Genomic DNA, 14,783 nt, shown 5'->3' on the forward strand with positions numbered 1-14,783 from the left:
AAAAGTCTAGCACTCTGCCAATATAAGAGATTGAAAAACAAAACTAAAATACCCTAGTGGCAATTAAAAGAGAGTGAGGAGGAGAACTGGTAGGGGGGTGGTTGGGGAGGATATATCTAAGATAAGACTAGTCAAGAGAAACTGAAATCCTAAATACAATGCAACTAACTTCAATCCCAATAGTTATTATTATATGCACAATTATCCTAATAATTCCAAATACTGTTTTAGATTTCAGATGGAGTGAATCAGATACTTCTTCATGAATTATGGTTTCTTTTTTTCTTATTATTGTTTTAAAACCAACAGAGTGACTTCCACACCAAAAAAAGGCCTGAGAAGAGTCTTCTCTGTTTCCCAATTGAGTTCCTACAACACAAACTGGGTCAGGGACTTATCCCTAACTCACGGAGAGTTGTAACTCCACTGGCTGCCAATTTTCGACAATGGCAAAAATCTGTAAGCCTACTTGCTAGCCAATTTTCCATATTCTTTTGATAAGGAATCTAATAAGACAAATGATAAAAACTGCAGAAGCTACATTTGCTTTGTGGCTTTTCTTTGTACCACTCTGGGTGCCCAAATTCAAGTGGATTACAAATGGGGTTGCTTCTTCCTATCCCTCAGCCTATAAATCCACGGGGAGCCGGAAGGCATGAGTACAGGGCTTCTTGGTCATGCTGCCAAACTTAATGTCATCTTTTTGCTGGTCATAGGAAATTCCATGCTAGCTACCGACATTCCATGCTAGCTTCACCCTGGCATCGTCATCAAGTGACAAAGTGATGGTCCTTAATGCCAATTCAAGGAAAGCAAATGGCATAGAGTACAGACGATGAAAATCATCCTTCTACCTCTTGCTAAAGGAGAAAAGTAGTTCCAGTATCTAAATCTTAAGCTGTGTCAAATATTGAAAGTAACTCTTTTAGGTTTTAAGTTATAATGGTACAGAGGAAAAAAGGTGGAAATGTGGAGTTTAGCAAATGTCAAATAATAGTGTTCATGTTCATAACCAGAGAAATAATGATAAATAAAGACAACTTGTATCTACAGATACTTCCAAATAGGCAAAACTATGTTACAAAAAGCAAAGCGCTTGGTATATTGTAATTACGTACTTTGAGGCAATTTTTCTTTATTTTCCCAGTCAACTATAAACTTTCTCAGGGCAGGAAGCTTGCCCATCTTGTTTACCACTATATCCATGGCTTCATATTCTGGTCTGAATAAACACATGTGGGATGAATAAAACACTTAATTGGCATATGTGTAGTAAGGAATTTGACCTAACCTCAAGAGAGCTTAGGACTTTCTCTTAGCTCTTGAGAGGCCACCTCTAAACCCTTGGAATTTCCCCAGTGATAAAAGTGTCTTTGTTATTCATGGTGGGCCCTTTGGGACCACACCTGAGAATTTATGCCACTGAGGTGACTCATGACAGGCCCTCAGATAGCTTATGCTAAGGAGATAACTCAGGATAAGGCTGGCCAAGCTAGAAAGACCAACCATGTGATTAGAGGGTTGGGGCGCTGAGCCACTTAATATCAGACTGACCTCTAGAGACAGGGGAGGGCTGGAGACTGAGTTCAACTATGTAGCTAGAGTTCAAACACTCAAGGCTATATGATGAAGCCTCAATAAAAACCCTGGATGTTGAGGTTCAGTGAGCTTCCCTGGCTGGCAATACTCCATGCATATTACCAGATTTTCATGCCAGTAGGGTAACCTAAAAGTTTCACATTTGGAACCCTCCCAGAATCTGCCCTAGGTGTATCTTCCTTTGGCTGGTTCTAATTTGTATCATTTTGCTAAAACTGTAATCTTAAGCACAGTGCTTTTCTGAGTTCTGAGTTGTTCTAGAAAATTACTGAACTGGCAAGTGGTTTTGGGAAACCCGTAAAGTTACAGTTGGTGTCAGAAATCTTGGGCCAACTTAGTCTGGAGGACTGTGCCTTTAACCTTGAGTTTGGCTACCTCCAAGTGACATATAACAACAAATTAGGCCTTTTTGTTTGTTTGCTTCATGGATTGTTCTTGAAATTCCTTACTATTTCTCAGTGTACCACTTTTGCATTTTGAAATGATCACTTTTCTTAATGAGCCTTCCTGTGCCGTCCAAAATTAAATTCCACTTAGGGTTTGTGATCCATAGGATCAAATCTGTTATCTTTATGGTAGCTAAGTCAGAGCTCCCTCACTAATTTGCCACAAATGGGTCAGAGGTGTGCTGTGATACTGCCCCACATGAATCCCCAAGGCCAACTGGGGCCTGTGGTAGCTGGAGCTCCTGGACTTGGCTGCCTTTAACCTCCTTCAGCATTCTCTGTGTACCCTAGAACGCACTATAGGTATTGCCACTTTTCTACATGTACTGGGACACAAAAAGATTGGAAAACAAGTTAAGGAATCATTACTACAATTTTCCCATGACAGTGTGTCACCAACATACTTCTCAATATCAGATCTGGTTACACATGCTACACTTAAGCCCTACATTGAACTACTGTTTCAGCAATACTCCAGTTCTTTCATACCCCAACCCTTCAGGTATACTAGTTTCTCTGCTAGGAATGTCATTCTTCTACTCCAGCCACCTAGGCAAATTCATTCTTCCAGATTCAGTTCCAAGGTTACATATGTATATCTTCTCTAAGAGATCTTTGTCACCCAGGAGCACTTGGTGGATTTGTCTCTAGTTCAGCACTTACTATATTAATGATTTGTCTGTTACCCTCAGTAACCTGTGAGTTTCCTGACAACATGCTCTATGACTCACCTCCCTTTTTCACTCCTTTTATTTGGCCTTTTTCTTTGTTGTCTCCTAAAGCATGATGTTCTCTAGGATTCCATCTTCATTTGTCTCTTCTCACCCACAAGGTTTCCCTTCTGTTCCCCTCCCTTAAACTATTACCCATAACCTGTGCATATGCTTGTATTCTAATTAGTTGGCCCTAATTTTTCACTAAAATCCACAATGGATTTTACCTTCTTACTGGACGTCTCCAACTTGGTGTTCCAAAAGCACCTCAGAGTAACATGTTCCAAACAAAATTTCAATGTTATTGTCCTTTCCTCCTTCTTATTTTCTATCTTGGTTAACTGGGTACCACTATCCAGATAATCATTCCAGTGGAAATCTCAGTTATCCATCTAAACGTTACCAAATTATCCCTTTGTTCTCTTCCTATCCGATTAATCTTTCACACAACTTTATAAAACAAAGATCTGATCACTATCAATGACCTGCTCTAAAATCTTCAGAACTCCTTTCAAACTGTTTCACAATATGACTTTCAATCAGTAGCTACTTCTCTCTCCACCAAAACATACATTTTGTATACTAGCTATATCTAGCTATAGAATTTCTCAAAAGTATAATATGCATTTTATCTTTTCTTTCATCTGGCCATGCCCTGGGCTGAAATACGCATCTCCTCTTCTTCCCTGTTGGTAAACTCAATCATTCTCCAAGAACCAACACAAATATCGCTATCCAAGTCCATATTGATAGGCACTCATTGCAGAATTACTTGCTCTCTTCTCTGTACTCCTATAATGAAGTTTTCTAGTTTTTTTCATTCACTAAACTGTGAGCTCCTTTAGGAAGCGACCATGTTTTATTAACCTGTTACCTGTAATTCCTAGCATAGTGATTTAGTCATACTGTGTTCAATAAAGTTATCTTTTAAGTAAATGAAATTAAGCTATAATAAAGCCTTTCAGTCTGCATATATGTTAGAATGCAAATATCTAGAGCATCTCACTGATATCTATGAACAACACAAACATTAGGGAAACGTGTTGTTATCTGCCTTATGGATTTCAGATATGAAAGCTCTTAGGTGTTGCAAATTTTTATGGGCTATATTCATGAACACATTGCAAAATGCAAGCCATAAGTAATACAGCTAGTATTCCACCATCTGAAAGTTAGACCATCTGTGTCTGGGTTTGTCAAAGGCAAATCTTGCTTTAAACTCTTATTAGAATACTGTCAATTCTTCTATTTTTCAAAAAGGTACCATCCATAATCAACTACATGACTAACATAAGTTAAAATTCTTTTTGAAATAAAATCTAAAGGGTTGAAATATTTTATTTTTATTTTTATTTTTATTTTTTGAGACGGAGTCTCACTCAGTCGCCCAGGCTGGAGTGCAGTGGCGCGATCTCGGCTCACTGCAAGCTCCGCCTCCCGGTTCACGCCATTCTCCTGCCTCAGCCTCCCGAGTAGGTGGGACTACAGGCGCCCGCCACCACGCCCTGCTAGTTTTTTGTATTTTTTAGTAGAGACGGGGTTTCACCGTGTTAGCCGGGATGGTCTCGATCTCCTGACTTCGTGATCCGCCCGTCTCGGCTGCCCAAAAGTGCTGAGATTACAGGCGTGAGCCACCACGCCCGGCCGGGTTGAAATATTTCTATTTCACTACAATTTTCTTATATAATTCCTTGAAACAGGAATCTTAAGACATTTTCTTTTTTACAAAAGAATTTTACTGAAATAGAATCCTCATTAATTTGAACTCTAATTGAGAATTTAAGAAAACTAAGCATGGAATGAAGGATGGACCAAGTTTGCACCATCTAGGAAGGAAAAGCCCTATCATGGAGCAAATATGATTTTACAGGACATATAAATGCGTTTCATTAATTAAATAATTTTAAGGAGTTTACCACATATGGTATACACATACAAAGATTGATTTAGCATATAATTATAAAGGAAAGCAAAAAGATACGGAAGAAAAGGAATGGAATTTGGAAGCACAAACCCCGGACTCAAGTATTAAGTGTACTATTGATAGTTTTATTTTAGTTATACTTTGGATTTTAGTTTATATTTAACGTAGCTCACATTTATAACCCATATATAAAATAATTCAAGCAAAGAAGTATAAAGAACAAATTAAAACAAAAACAAAAAGCCAACGTCCCTCCCCCTTCGAGCATCATGAGTAAAACTTTAAAAATCTGAATGACAATCCCAAGTATACCCCTCCCAGATTGCATTCCTCTTTGCTTCCAGCATTAGAGGTAACCAGAATTTGCATTTGGTGTTTGCCAGTTGCAAGTATAGTTTTATTTGTTTTATTGTTTATTTATATTTTTGAGACGTAGTCTTGCTCTGCCCCCAGGCTGGAGTACAGTGGTGCAATCTCGGCTCACTGCAAGCTCCACCTCCTGGGTTCACACCATTCTCCCGACTCAGCCTCCCAAGTAGCTGGGATTACAGGCACCCGCTACCACACCCGGCTAATTTTTTGTATTTTTAGTAGAGACAGGGCTTCACCGTGTCAGCCAAAATGGTCTCAATCTCCTGACCTTGTGATCTGCCGGCCTTAGCCTCCCAAAGTGCTGGGATTACAGGCGTGAGCCACCACACCCAGCCACAAGTATGGTTTTAAACATTTTCCACATATGTATGCATCAATCAATTAAATAATTCTACATACTTTTATACTTTCTACAAATAGCTTCCTATTATATGTATTCTTTTGTAATGTTCCTATTTATTTATTTGACAGGTCTCACTCAGTCACCCAGGCTGGAGTGCAGTGGTGCCATCCTAGCTCTTGACAACCTCAGCCTCCTAGGCTCAAGTGATCCTCCCACCTCAACCTCCCGAGTAGCTGGAACCACAGGTGCGTGCCACCATGCCCTGCTAATTTTTGTATTTTTTGTAGAGATGGGGTTTTGCCATGTTGACCAGGCTGGTCTAGAAGTCCTGGGCTCAAGCAATCTGCCTGCCTCAGCCTCCCAAAGTGCTAGGATTACAGGTGTGAGCCACTGTGCCCAGCCTGTAACGTTTCTTACTATTGTTTCTGAGATTTGTCTAACCGGTATTTCCAGTTCATTAATTTTAACAATTGGCACAGTATTCCATTGTATTTGCATGCCACAATTTATGTATCTATTCTAGTGATAGATGTAGTTTCCAATTTTCTTTCTTTCTTTTTTTTTTTTTTTCTCTTACAATGTGTCAGTGAACATTCTTGCATGTTTTCATGTGTAGCCACATTGATTAGTGAGTCATGGAGAATACATTATTCAACTGGAGTGAATATTTCCAAATTACTCTCTGAAATACCCACTAGGTATGCCTCCATTTTTTTTTTTTTCAAACACACTGTTAAAACTAATTTTCAGAGAAGCCTACTTTGACTTTAAAAAATTTTTAAATAAGCTTCCTGTTTTTTTACAAAACCCAACAACCCTCATATGCAACCATTCAATAATTGTAATAAGCACACATATTTTAGATTTGATTTAAGCTAGGTTAATATAATCAATGGTATGAAAATATGATTGGTGGAAAAACCTTTGATTGGTTGGTAACTGGATGAAGTGAAAACCAACTAAACAATGGTTTCGCCAAAGGTACTGTCTCTCTGTGATACACCTGTGAGCAGACCTGGTGAAATATTAGGCAAGTAAATTTTCAGTTGGAGTAAAGGATAGCTTGATCATTTCAAAATACAAATGGATGGCCCTAAGATCAGGATTTAGGGAAAAGCCATAGATGTTGATTCAGGGTACCCTTGAGTTATTATTGCTAGACTTGGGAGCCTTATTCAATAACCAGTTCCCTAGTCTTAAAGAAGAGAAGACAAAGAACAAGATGAGAGATGGCTTAACCCGCTGATAATCTGGCTTCGGTTCATGGCTGAGCTTATTTTTCATAGCATTACTTCATTATTTTATAGGACGTGAATTACTGTAACACTATCCTTGGTTGTATTAAAGAGGTATATAGGAAACAAAAGAAGTTTGTTATTAAGGAATGACATGTACCACTCACTGCTCCTTTTACATGATTTTAGGAATACAACTATTTGTAGTTTTTTCCTTAACTCGGTAAGACACTGAAGGTATTCAAGAAATTTAACTTTCTTTTCTAAGTTCTGAGGAAGAGAAAAATTATGAAATCAATCCCAAACATTTTAGAGCAAACTGATATTTACTTTTAGTATGAATTCTTTGCAATAAAAAAAAAAGCTATAATCCCATAACAAGCTTTCAGGATTGGCATGCAGTAACTTCTGCCTGATTTAGATATGTCCAGTACAAAAATGGTCAACTTTGCTGGGCAGACTAAGCAATAATCCTTTCTGTACAATAAGGGTTTTTCAGTCCCTGATTCTGCAGATCCTGGTGCTTCCTGAGGACCTTATGTTTTTGTTTCACTGAGTCACTTTTCCTGCATAGTTCTAGTATCCAATTTGAGGGCTGGAGGAAGGGAAAGAAATGGAATAGATGACATCAACCCTATGTTATTACTGAACATAAAGGCCTTGGAGCCTCTCTACCCTGTCAATCCCAATTTTGACTGAATCCTTCCTCCTATAGTCTATATCTAGGCCAAGATCCTCAAATCTGCATCTATTATCTGTTGCCAAATCACTATCCCACTTGTTCCAGGGCCATTGGACTAGATTTCAGGGTTTACAGCTACAGAATAGAATTCAAACATTTTCAGGATCATTATTTCATTTGATTTTCATTTAAAAAAAGGTGTTTAGGATAATTATTATCTCTATTTTGTAAATTAAAAATGGAAGTTTATACAAGTCAAAGAATTGCTCAAAGTCACAATGATAATAAACACAGCTCAGTCAAGGGTGAAAATCAGGTCTTTGGGCTCCAGATGCAATGCATTTCACAAATGTCACTCTGTCTTTCTAAATGAGTTCTTAGCATTTTAAGGTGGAACTCTAAAAGTGTATTTCCACATAAACCCTCTGATTTGTGATTACATGTTAAAGAATCATAGATAGTATACCTCCATTATGGTATTATGGCATTTGGGGATTGCCTTGGGAGCCTTTTTTTTTTTTTTTTTTTTTTTTTTTTTAAAAAGATGGAGTTTCGCTCTCATTGCCCAAGTTGGAGTGCAATGGTGCAATCTCGGCTCACTGAAACCTCCACCTCCGGGGTTTAAGCGATTCTCCTGTCTCAGCCTCCCAAGTAGCTGGGATTACAGGTACGTGCCACCACCCCAGGCAAATTTTTTGTATTTTTAGTAGAACATGTTAGCCAAGCTGGTCTCTAACTCCTGACCTCAGGTGACCTGCCCACCTTGGCCTCCCAAAGTGTTGGGATTACAGGTGTGAGCCACCACACCCAGCCACCTTGAGAACCTTGTAACCTAGGAAGGTCAGACCCTGATTTTTCCATAAAAACATAATCTTAAATAGTAAGTGAATAAATATAGTTTCTTACACAACTAGTTTGAGAAGAAACAAAAAAGGCAAAGGATGAGTCAAGGTTTCATGTTGATGTTTACCAGTTAAAGCAGAACATACACTAAAATAGGTAACTTTAACTGTTTTATTCACTTTAATATTTTTGTGACCCAAATATACAAAGTAATTTAAAGCACAACAGATCAAAGTTTCACTCAACGTTTCTAATACCAGAGGTGAACAAGTTATTCTTATTTCACATTTATTCTTACATACAAAATTGTCTTTTTCCCCTATTCTTTTTTCATCCCTGCAAGAAGCCTACATTTTAAGGGCTGATGTTTATGTGTTTGCAGGGCTTGATTTAAACTCATGACCTAATAACAATCCAGTAAAAAAAAATTTACCAAGTTAACCGGTTTGTTCACTGAAATACTATAGCAGGAACTAAAATGTTCTCTCGATGGAGCTATCTGTTGGCCAATGGCCAGTCTCTGGCAAGACTAAAACATGCTGTGTTTATAGATAATATCTATTATAGAGTTTAAAAAACTAAAGCCTTTCCTTATAATGATAATAATGTTTGTCAGGCATTATTTTTTAAAATCTCTATGTTCTGAATATATAATTCAAAGGATAGGAACAAATAGTGACTTTTTTAATTAGAAAAATATTTGGTGTGAAAAAGCAATTGCTCTTTGGGTTTCATTGTAAATATTTTGTTAATTGAAAAAATCTCATATACATAAGGAAAACAAATAACATTTACTAGAATAAATAAAAATTATAGATGGACTAGAAAGTCATCATATAAACTAAAAAATGTTTCACCTCTTTATTTTAACAAACTTACTCAAATTAACCCAGTGACATTATTTTCATTAATTCCAAATTCCATCTTAGGTTCATACACACATAGAATATCAGAGTTAAAAGGAAACACGGAAATCTGTCTTGCTATCATTTCATAGTTGAAAAAAAAACCAAATGATTTGCTCAATATCACCCAACTAATTAGTAGTGGTGATCTAGAAAGACAGATATCAGATGGGTCAATAAAAAAGAATCTGGCTGAGTGTAGTGGTTCACTTGAGCCCAGGAGTTTGAGACCAGCCTTGGCAACATGGCAAAACCCCAGCTCTACCAACAAAAATTTAAAAATTAGTCAACAAATTAGCCATATCTACCAACAAAAACATAAAAATCAGGGTATGGTGCCAGACAGCTGTAGTCCCAGCTACTCGGGAGGCTGAGGTAGAAGGATGGCTTGAATCCAGGAAGCAGAGATAGCAGTGAGCCAAGATCACACCACTATACTCCAACCTGAGCGACAGAGCCAGACCCAAAGAAAAGAAAAGAAAAAGAAAGAGAAAAGGAAGAGGAAAAGGAAAAGGAAAAGGAAAAGGACCCAAACAAATAAAAAGGAATCCTCATCATTCATATATGTGCTTTCCACTTCTATTTTAAAAGTATTGCTTTTCGGGTAATAGATGTGTTACATCTTGATTAAGAGAAAATGGAAGATATTTAAAAATATGTAAAAGAAAATTAAATATAAAACATCCATAATCTCATCATTCATAAAAGCTCTTAAAATTATGATGCAGTTTCTTCTACTCTTTCAATTTCCCTGTATTTGAAAACAGTACAATTGTACAATTTTACAAAATTGAGATAATATACATAACATTTGGTATCCCTTTTTCCACCTTACATTATACCATATTTTATCTTATTAAAATATGTAATAAAATCTTAATAATTGTACAAAATTCCTTAAATTGTTTTTGTATACTTTTTGTAACCATCACTACTATCACTAGACATTTAAGTTTAAACAACCATGCACATAAATCTTTGTAATTCTAATTATTTCCTTAGAAGAAGAATCTAGACATGAGATTACCTGGTCAAAAGGTATACATATTTTGATGGCTTTTTATACAGATAGCCCAACTGCCATCCAGAATGATGTAATAATTTATACTTTTACCAGTGGAGCAGTGTATAATGCCTGCTTCATTGCATACCTCAGCAACAACAGATGTTGGTTTTTGTGATTTTTGCTAATGTTACAAGCAAGATAGTTCTTTAAATCTACATTTATTCATTACTACCACTGAACCTTTTTCACATATTATCATCTATATTTCCTCCTCTATGAATGTGTTTATATCATTTGTCCACTTTTAAAAATGTTTTATTGAAGTACAATATACATAAAGTACACATATCTTAAGTGCAAAGCTCAATGATTTTTTTCATAAACTGAATACAACCATGTAACAGCTCCCATATCAAAAGACAGAACATTATCAGCACCCGAAAAGCTACTCTTGTTTTTCCTTATAAGCACTAATTCTCCTAGAAGTAAGCACTATTCTGATTTGTTATATCATAAATTAATTTTTCTGGTTTTTGTCCTTTTGTTCATTTTTATAGTAGTAATTTGTTTTAAAAAGTTATCATTTATTATAAATTATAAAACATTTAAACATTACAGAAAAGTACCAAAACAATCAACAAGTCATTCTGAAACCATTCCATCTAAAGCAACTGTTAACCATAGTGAACGTGACACTTCTGTACCCACTGACAGATATACAGAAAAACAGACAAATTATCCCTTAGAATGGGACTATAATCTTACTTTGAAGAAAAAGAAATGGAATTAAAACCAAAAAATAAAAAACCCTCCAAAACATCAGAGAAATGTTCTTTGAGTATATACAAATCATTAAGAGGTCTGCATTTCATTAAAAACAAAAACAAAAGTGGTTTCAATTTTGCATATTACTGAGTGTTTTCCTACATTGAAAAAATAATTACCATGCATCCTGTCATCGTTCCTCACTTTCTAGTTTTCGTTTCTTATTTTTATCATTTATACTCAATCATACGACCACAATTTTTACAGCTACTGATTCTATTACTTTGAATCACCCTTTCCTTGGTTTCAACAATCAGCAGTATCCCCACTCTTTTTTCTTTAAAGTAGAATCCATAGTAATTTTCATGTTTCAGCATATCTATGTACAGCCTTAATAGTAAGAAGAAAACACAGTTTTCTTGGGTCACACTTCATTTCCTTTATAAAGTTGCACTAATGATATACATGTAATGAAAATGATAACAGGAAATATTTAGTTATTAGTACGTATCAGTTACTGTTATAAACATTTCATGTTTGTTAATCATTTAATACCAACAACAATCCTATGAGGTAGGTAGCATGATCATTTTACAGGTGAAAACAATAGAGGTACTGGAAGGGGAATTGACTTGCCCAAAGTCTCTAATTTGTAAAGTGCAGAACTCTGATTTGAACACAGGGAGTCTGAATCAAGAGCCTGTGCTTCTCACCGCTACATAATGCTTTGACGTTTACAGCTAGGACACGACTGGAGGGAGGGACAGTAAAGGATGCCGCTAGCTTTAAGGAGTGAAGGCCAGGAATGCTAGATGTTCGTGGTAATGAACAGGGCAGATCCTGACGATACAGACTGTACCATGTCCCTCACAAAAGCTCTGTTTCCTACTATGAGAAAATGAAACTATTAACATTCAAATGTCTTGTTAAACATTTGTGAGGTGAAAACGTGCTTAAAATTACTTGATCCTAGAACATTTCACACAAAATACGAAGTTTTTCTTCTCTTTGGCAAGATTTTAACAGGTTCAGTTTTCCAGGAATGCAACTACTTTGGTGCAGAAAAACTGTTCAGTGTTTGGAAAACTATGTCACTGATGGCAATACCGCAACCCATAGCATTTGAGTTGCCGAACAACACACCTATATAAATCTGCACATATAGTTCTCACATTCATGAGTTCTATATATGAGTGCCAGCATCATTTAACTACTTCTAGTGTAGTCATGGTCAAACAGTTACATATCATTGAAAATACTAGTTTATTATATGTTACTTTTATTTTTTCTATTCAACTAGGACAACATGTTGACTTTAAAATTATAGATGTACTCTATCATCTATGAACTTCATTTCAGGATCCAAAAAAGCTCCTAGATTTATTGAGATCTCATAGCATTATATGGGAGTTGTAATTCTTGAGGGGTTTCCTTATTTTCCTCTGATGTCTTCCGTCCACTTCTTTCCAAATTCAGACACATAATGAAGAAGATTAAACTCTGGCTGATTCTTCTTCTTTTCTCAGTACTGTTTTGAGGGCTGGATGTGCTACTAGGAGCCATGCCATTCTGCAGCAGAATATTCAGTTTATCTCTACAGGTTCCATTTTTCAGAGTTCTAGCATTTTCTTTGTTTAAAGTTCTATTCCTGTCCTTATTTTATTGTTGCTGGTGAACTTCTGGTTGTCATTCTTTTTAGCACTACTTGTTTGATCATTTTGTTAGCTTTTGGGGAGTGAGTGTTGTGGTCCTGCTTCACTCAGCCGTGTCAACTGGTGGTCGTTTTTTGCCCAACTTTAGATGGAGTGGTTTTCTTTCCTTTGAAGAGACCATCTCAATAAACATTTTCCTTAGTATAAAAGGGTGAGTCTGTCAATTACTTTGTGATGAATGAAAATTTACTACAAGCTTTTCTAATCTCAACTGCTTTCTTCTTATAGTTAATAAAGTAGAAGAGTCTACACTCAGGTCCATTATCACATATATCACTTTGGAGAATATTCGTTAATATTTACTGAGTAATGACAATGTGTCAGTCACTGTTCTAAGAGCTTTGCATATATTATTTCATTAATCTCATAACAATCCTATGAGGTGGACAGTATTCTCATAGGAAAAGGAGGTTTAAGAGTACCAATTTGCCCACAGTCACATAGCTATTAAGTGGCAAAGCAGGGGTTTGCACCCTGGACATCTGATATCAGAGCCCAAGTTACTATTTATTCACTACCTTACTGCCAACCAAGGTTTTAGGGACCTCCTGTTCCATTCAAGGTATTCACTGATTCACTATTGATTTTTTGATTAACACTTTTTCTTTAGAGCCTACCACAAATGCTCAGTAAATATTTATTACCTGAATAAATGAAAGACTTAACTGCTTATTTTCAATGCTTCCCCCTTCATATCTTTTAATGTGCCTTTTCCTTTTAGAAACAAGGACAAATTAAAATCGCAAATACCATTCTTATTCATTTCTGAGTGGTTAAGAGATAATCTCATTCTATGCTTAAAGAGAACATTGTAGCTTAAAACTTTTCACCTGTACTTTCTAAGCGAGGTGACCAATGTTGAATGGAAATGCAGATAGCTTTTTTCAGTATTTCACTGCATAGCCCTGATAGCATACTTGCTTTGATGGAGGAATTTTTTTCCATAATAACACACAAGAATTAGGCACTTCTTTCTCCCACTTTTGGCAGAAGCAGCTCTATGCTCCCAGGCAGTTCAGATGATCAGTTACATACCCTGTAGTACCCTGCCAGCCCTGAGAACCAGATCTACTGAAGCTACCTGTGCCCATCAAAGCTCACTATTCTGTCTCTTAGTCTGTCAGATTTCTGACAACAAATTAACAAGAGGTCAAGCATATCAACAGATTATATATCTTAGGCAGCATGCTTGATTTACAGTGAAAGGTTAGTGGATATAATATGCTAACACAATAAAAAGTTGTGGTAGCTTCAAATACCATGGTAAGTTGATGGTTTTTGCATTATTTTGTGACAGGTAGGTTCTAGCCTCACTTCACATCACATTCTATAAATAACATTACAGAATAATTTTAAAGACACCAACACATGTAAATAAATGTACAAAAATAAGACAAAGAAAAAAGTTATCTTGAACTTTTAAATAAAAACAGTCATGAGTTTTTAATAGTCTATGAAAAAATAGTATGGTAGGAATAAAATGATTACGGAAACGAAAGTCTGTTAATGTAGACAACTTTTTGTGGCACAGTTCAGGTGTATGTACTGGGTCAATGTGGTGAAAAACCTTTGTATGTCACAGATATGTAACAATACCAGAGAAAAACATACAGATGATAATTAAGTGCGGACAAGGGAAAAAAACTGAGAAGACAATGGTTTGAGTAAATTATTTAAAAAATTAAAAGGTCTTAGCTACATTGGGCTTGTTCTTAGAGAAGAATCTGTTCCAAACTAAGAATCCACTTCAAGTATTTACATTTTAATAAAAAAGATACAATGGCAACATAAGAAAACTGAGCTGGTGTATTTTAAAAATAACTTACACTGATGACTGAAGAGGAAGTTGACAAGTTTAAACCTTCAAGATCAGCCATCAAACTTGGAGAAAGAGCTGGTGTGGGAAGTGCAACTGGAGTGGATACTGGGTTAACTGTAAGAAAAGGCCCAAATTAGTAAATGTGCATGAACATTTAATTCAAATTATTAAAAGCAACATTTTTATTTTGTTAGTAAATCTAATTAAATTACTTTGATTAATAAATGTATGACAATTCTATTTAACATCTTGATTTAGTCAAGTTATTATCAAGTCATGGCAGTTATTAGTCTTAGCTTTCAAAACATAATGGTAAATCCTATAACAAAATAAAGATATAAATATCTTGAGTAATAGTTTGTGAAAATTTTTTCACATAACATTATCACTAACATTTATCACCCAGTAATCTCCCTAAA

The 14,783-nt window shown here is 36.0% G+C and overlaps 1 protein-coding gene across 5 annotated transcripts in view; it reads right to left on the reverse strand.

Moving 5' to 3' along the window:
- The window catches only part of AP3B1 (adaptor related protein complex 3 subunit beta 1), a 297,879-nt gene that overhangs the window by 74,032 nt on the left and 209,064 nt on the right, over positions 1–14,783 (reverse strand). For 3 of the 5 annotated variants that reach the window (XM_073993667.1, XM_045393910.2, XM_045393911.3), the window contains one exon: positions 14,372–14,478. In XM_073993667.1, the coding sequence (XP_073849768.1) occupies positions 14,372–14,478 (107 nt within the window). Of the gene's footprint in view, positions 1–8,316; positions 12,683–14,371; positions 14,479–14,783 lie in introns of those variants that run through there. The other 2 variants (XM_045393913.3, XM_045393914.3) reach the window with 2 other exon arrangements.

This window comes from Macaca fascicularis, chromosome 6 (genome assembly GCF_037993035.2).
Source record: "Macaca fascicularis isolate 582-1 chromosome 6, T2T-MFA8v1.1".
Lineage (NCBI taxonomy): Eukaryota > Metazoa > Chordata > Mammalia > Primates > Cercopithecidae > Macaca > Macaca fascicularis.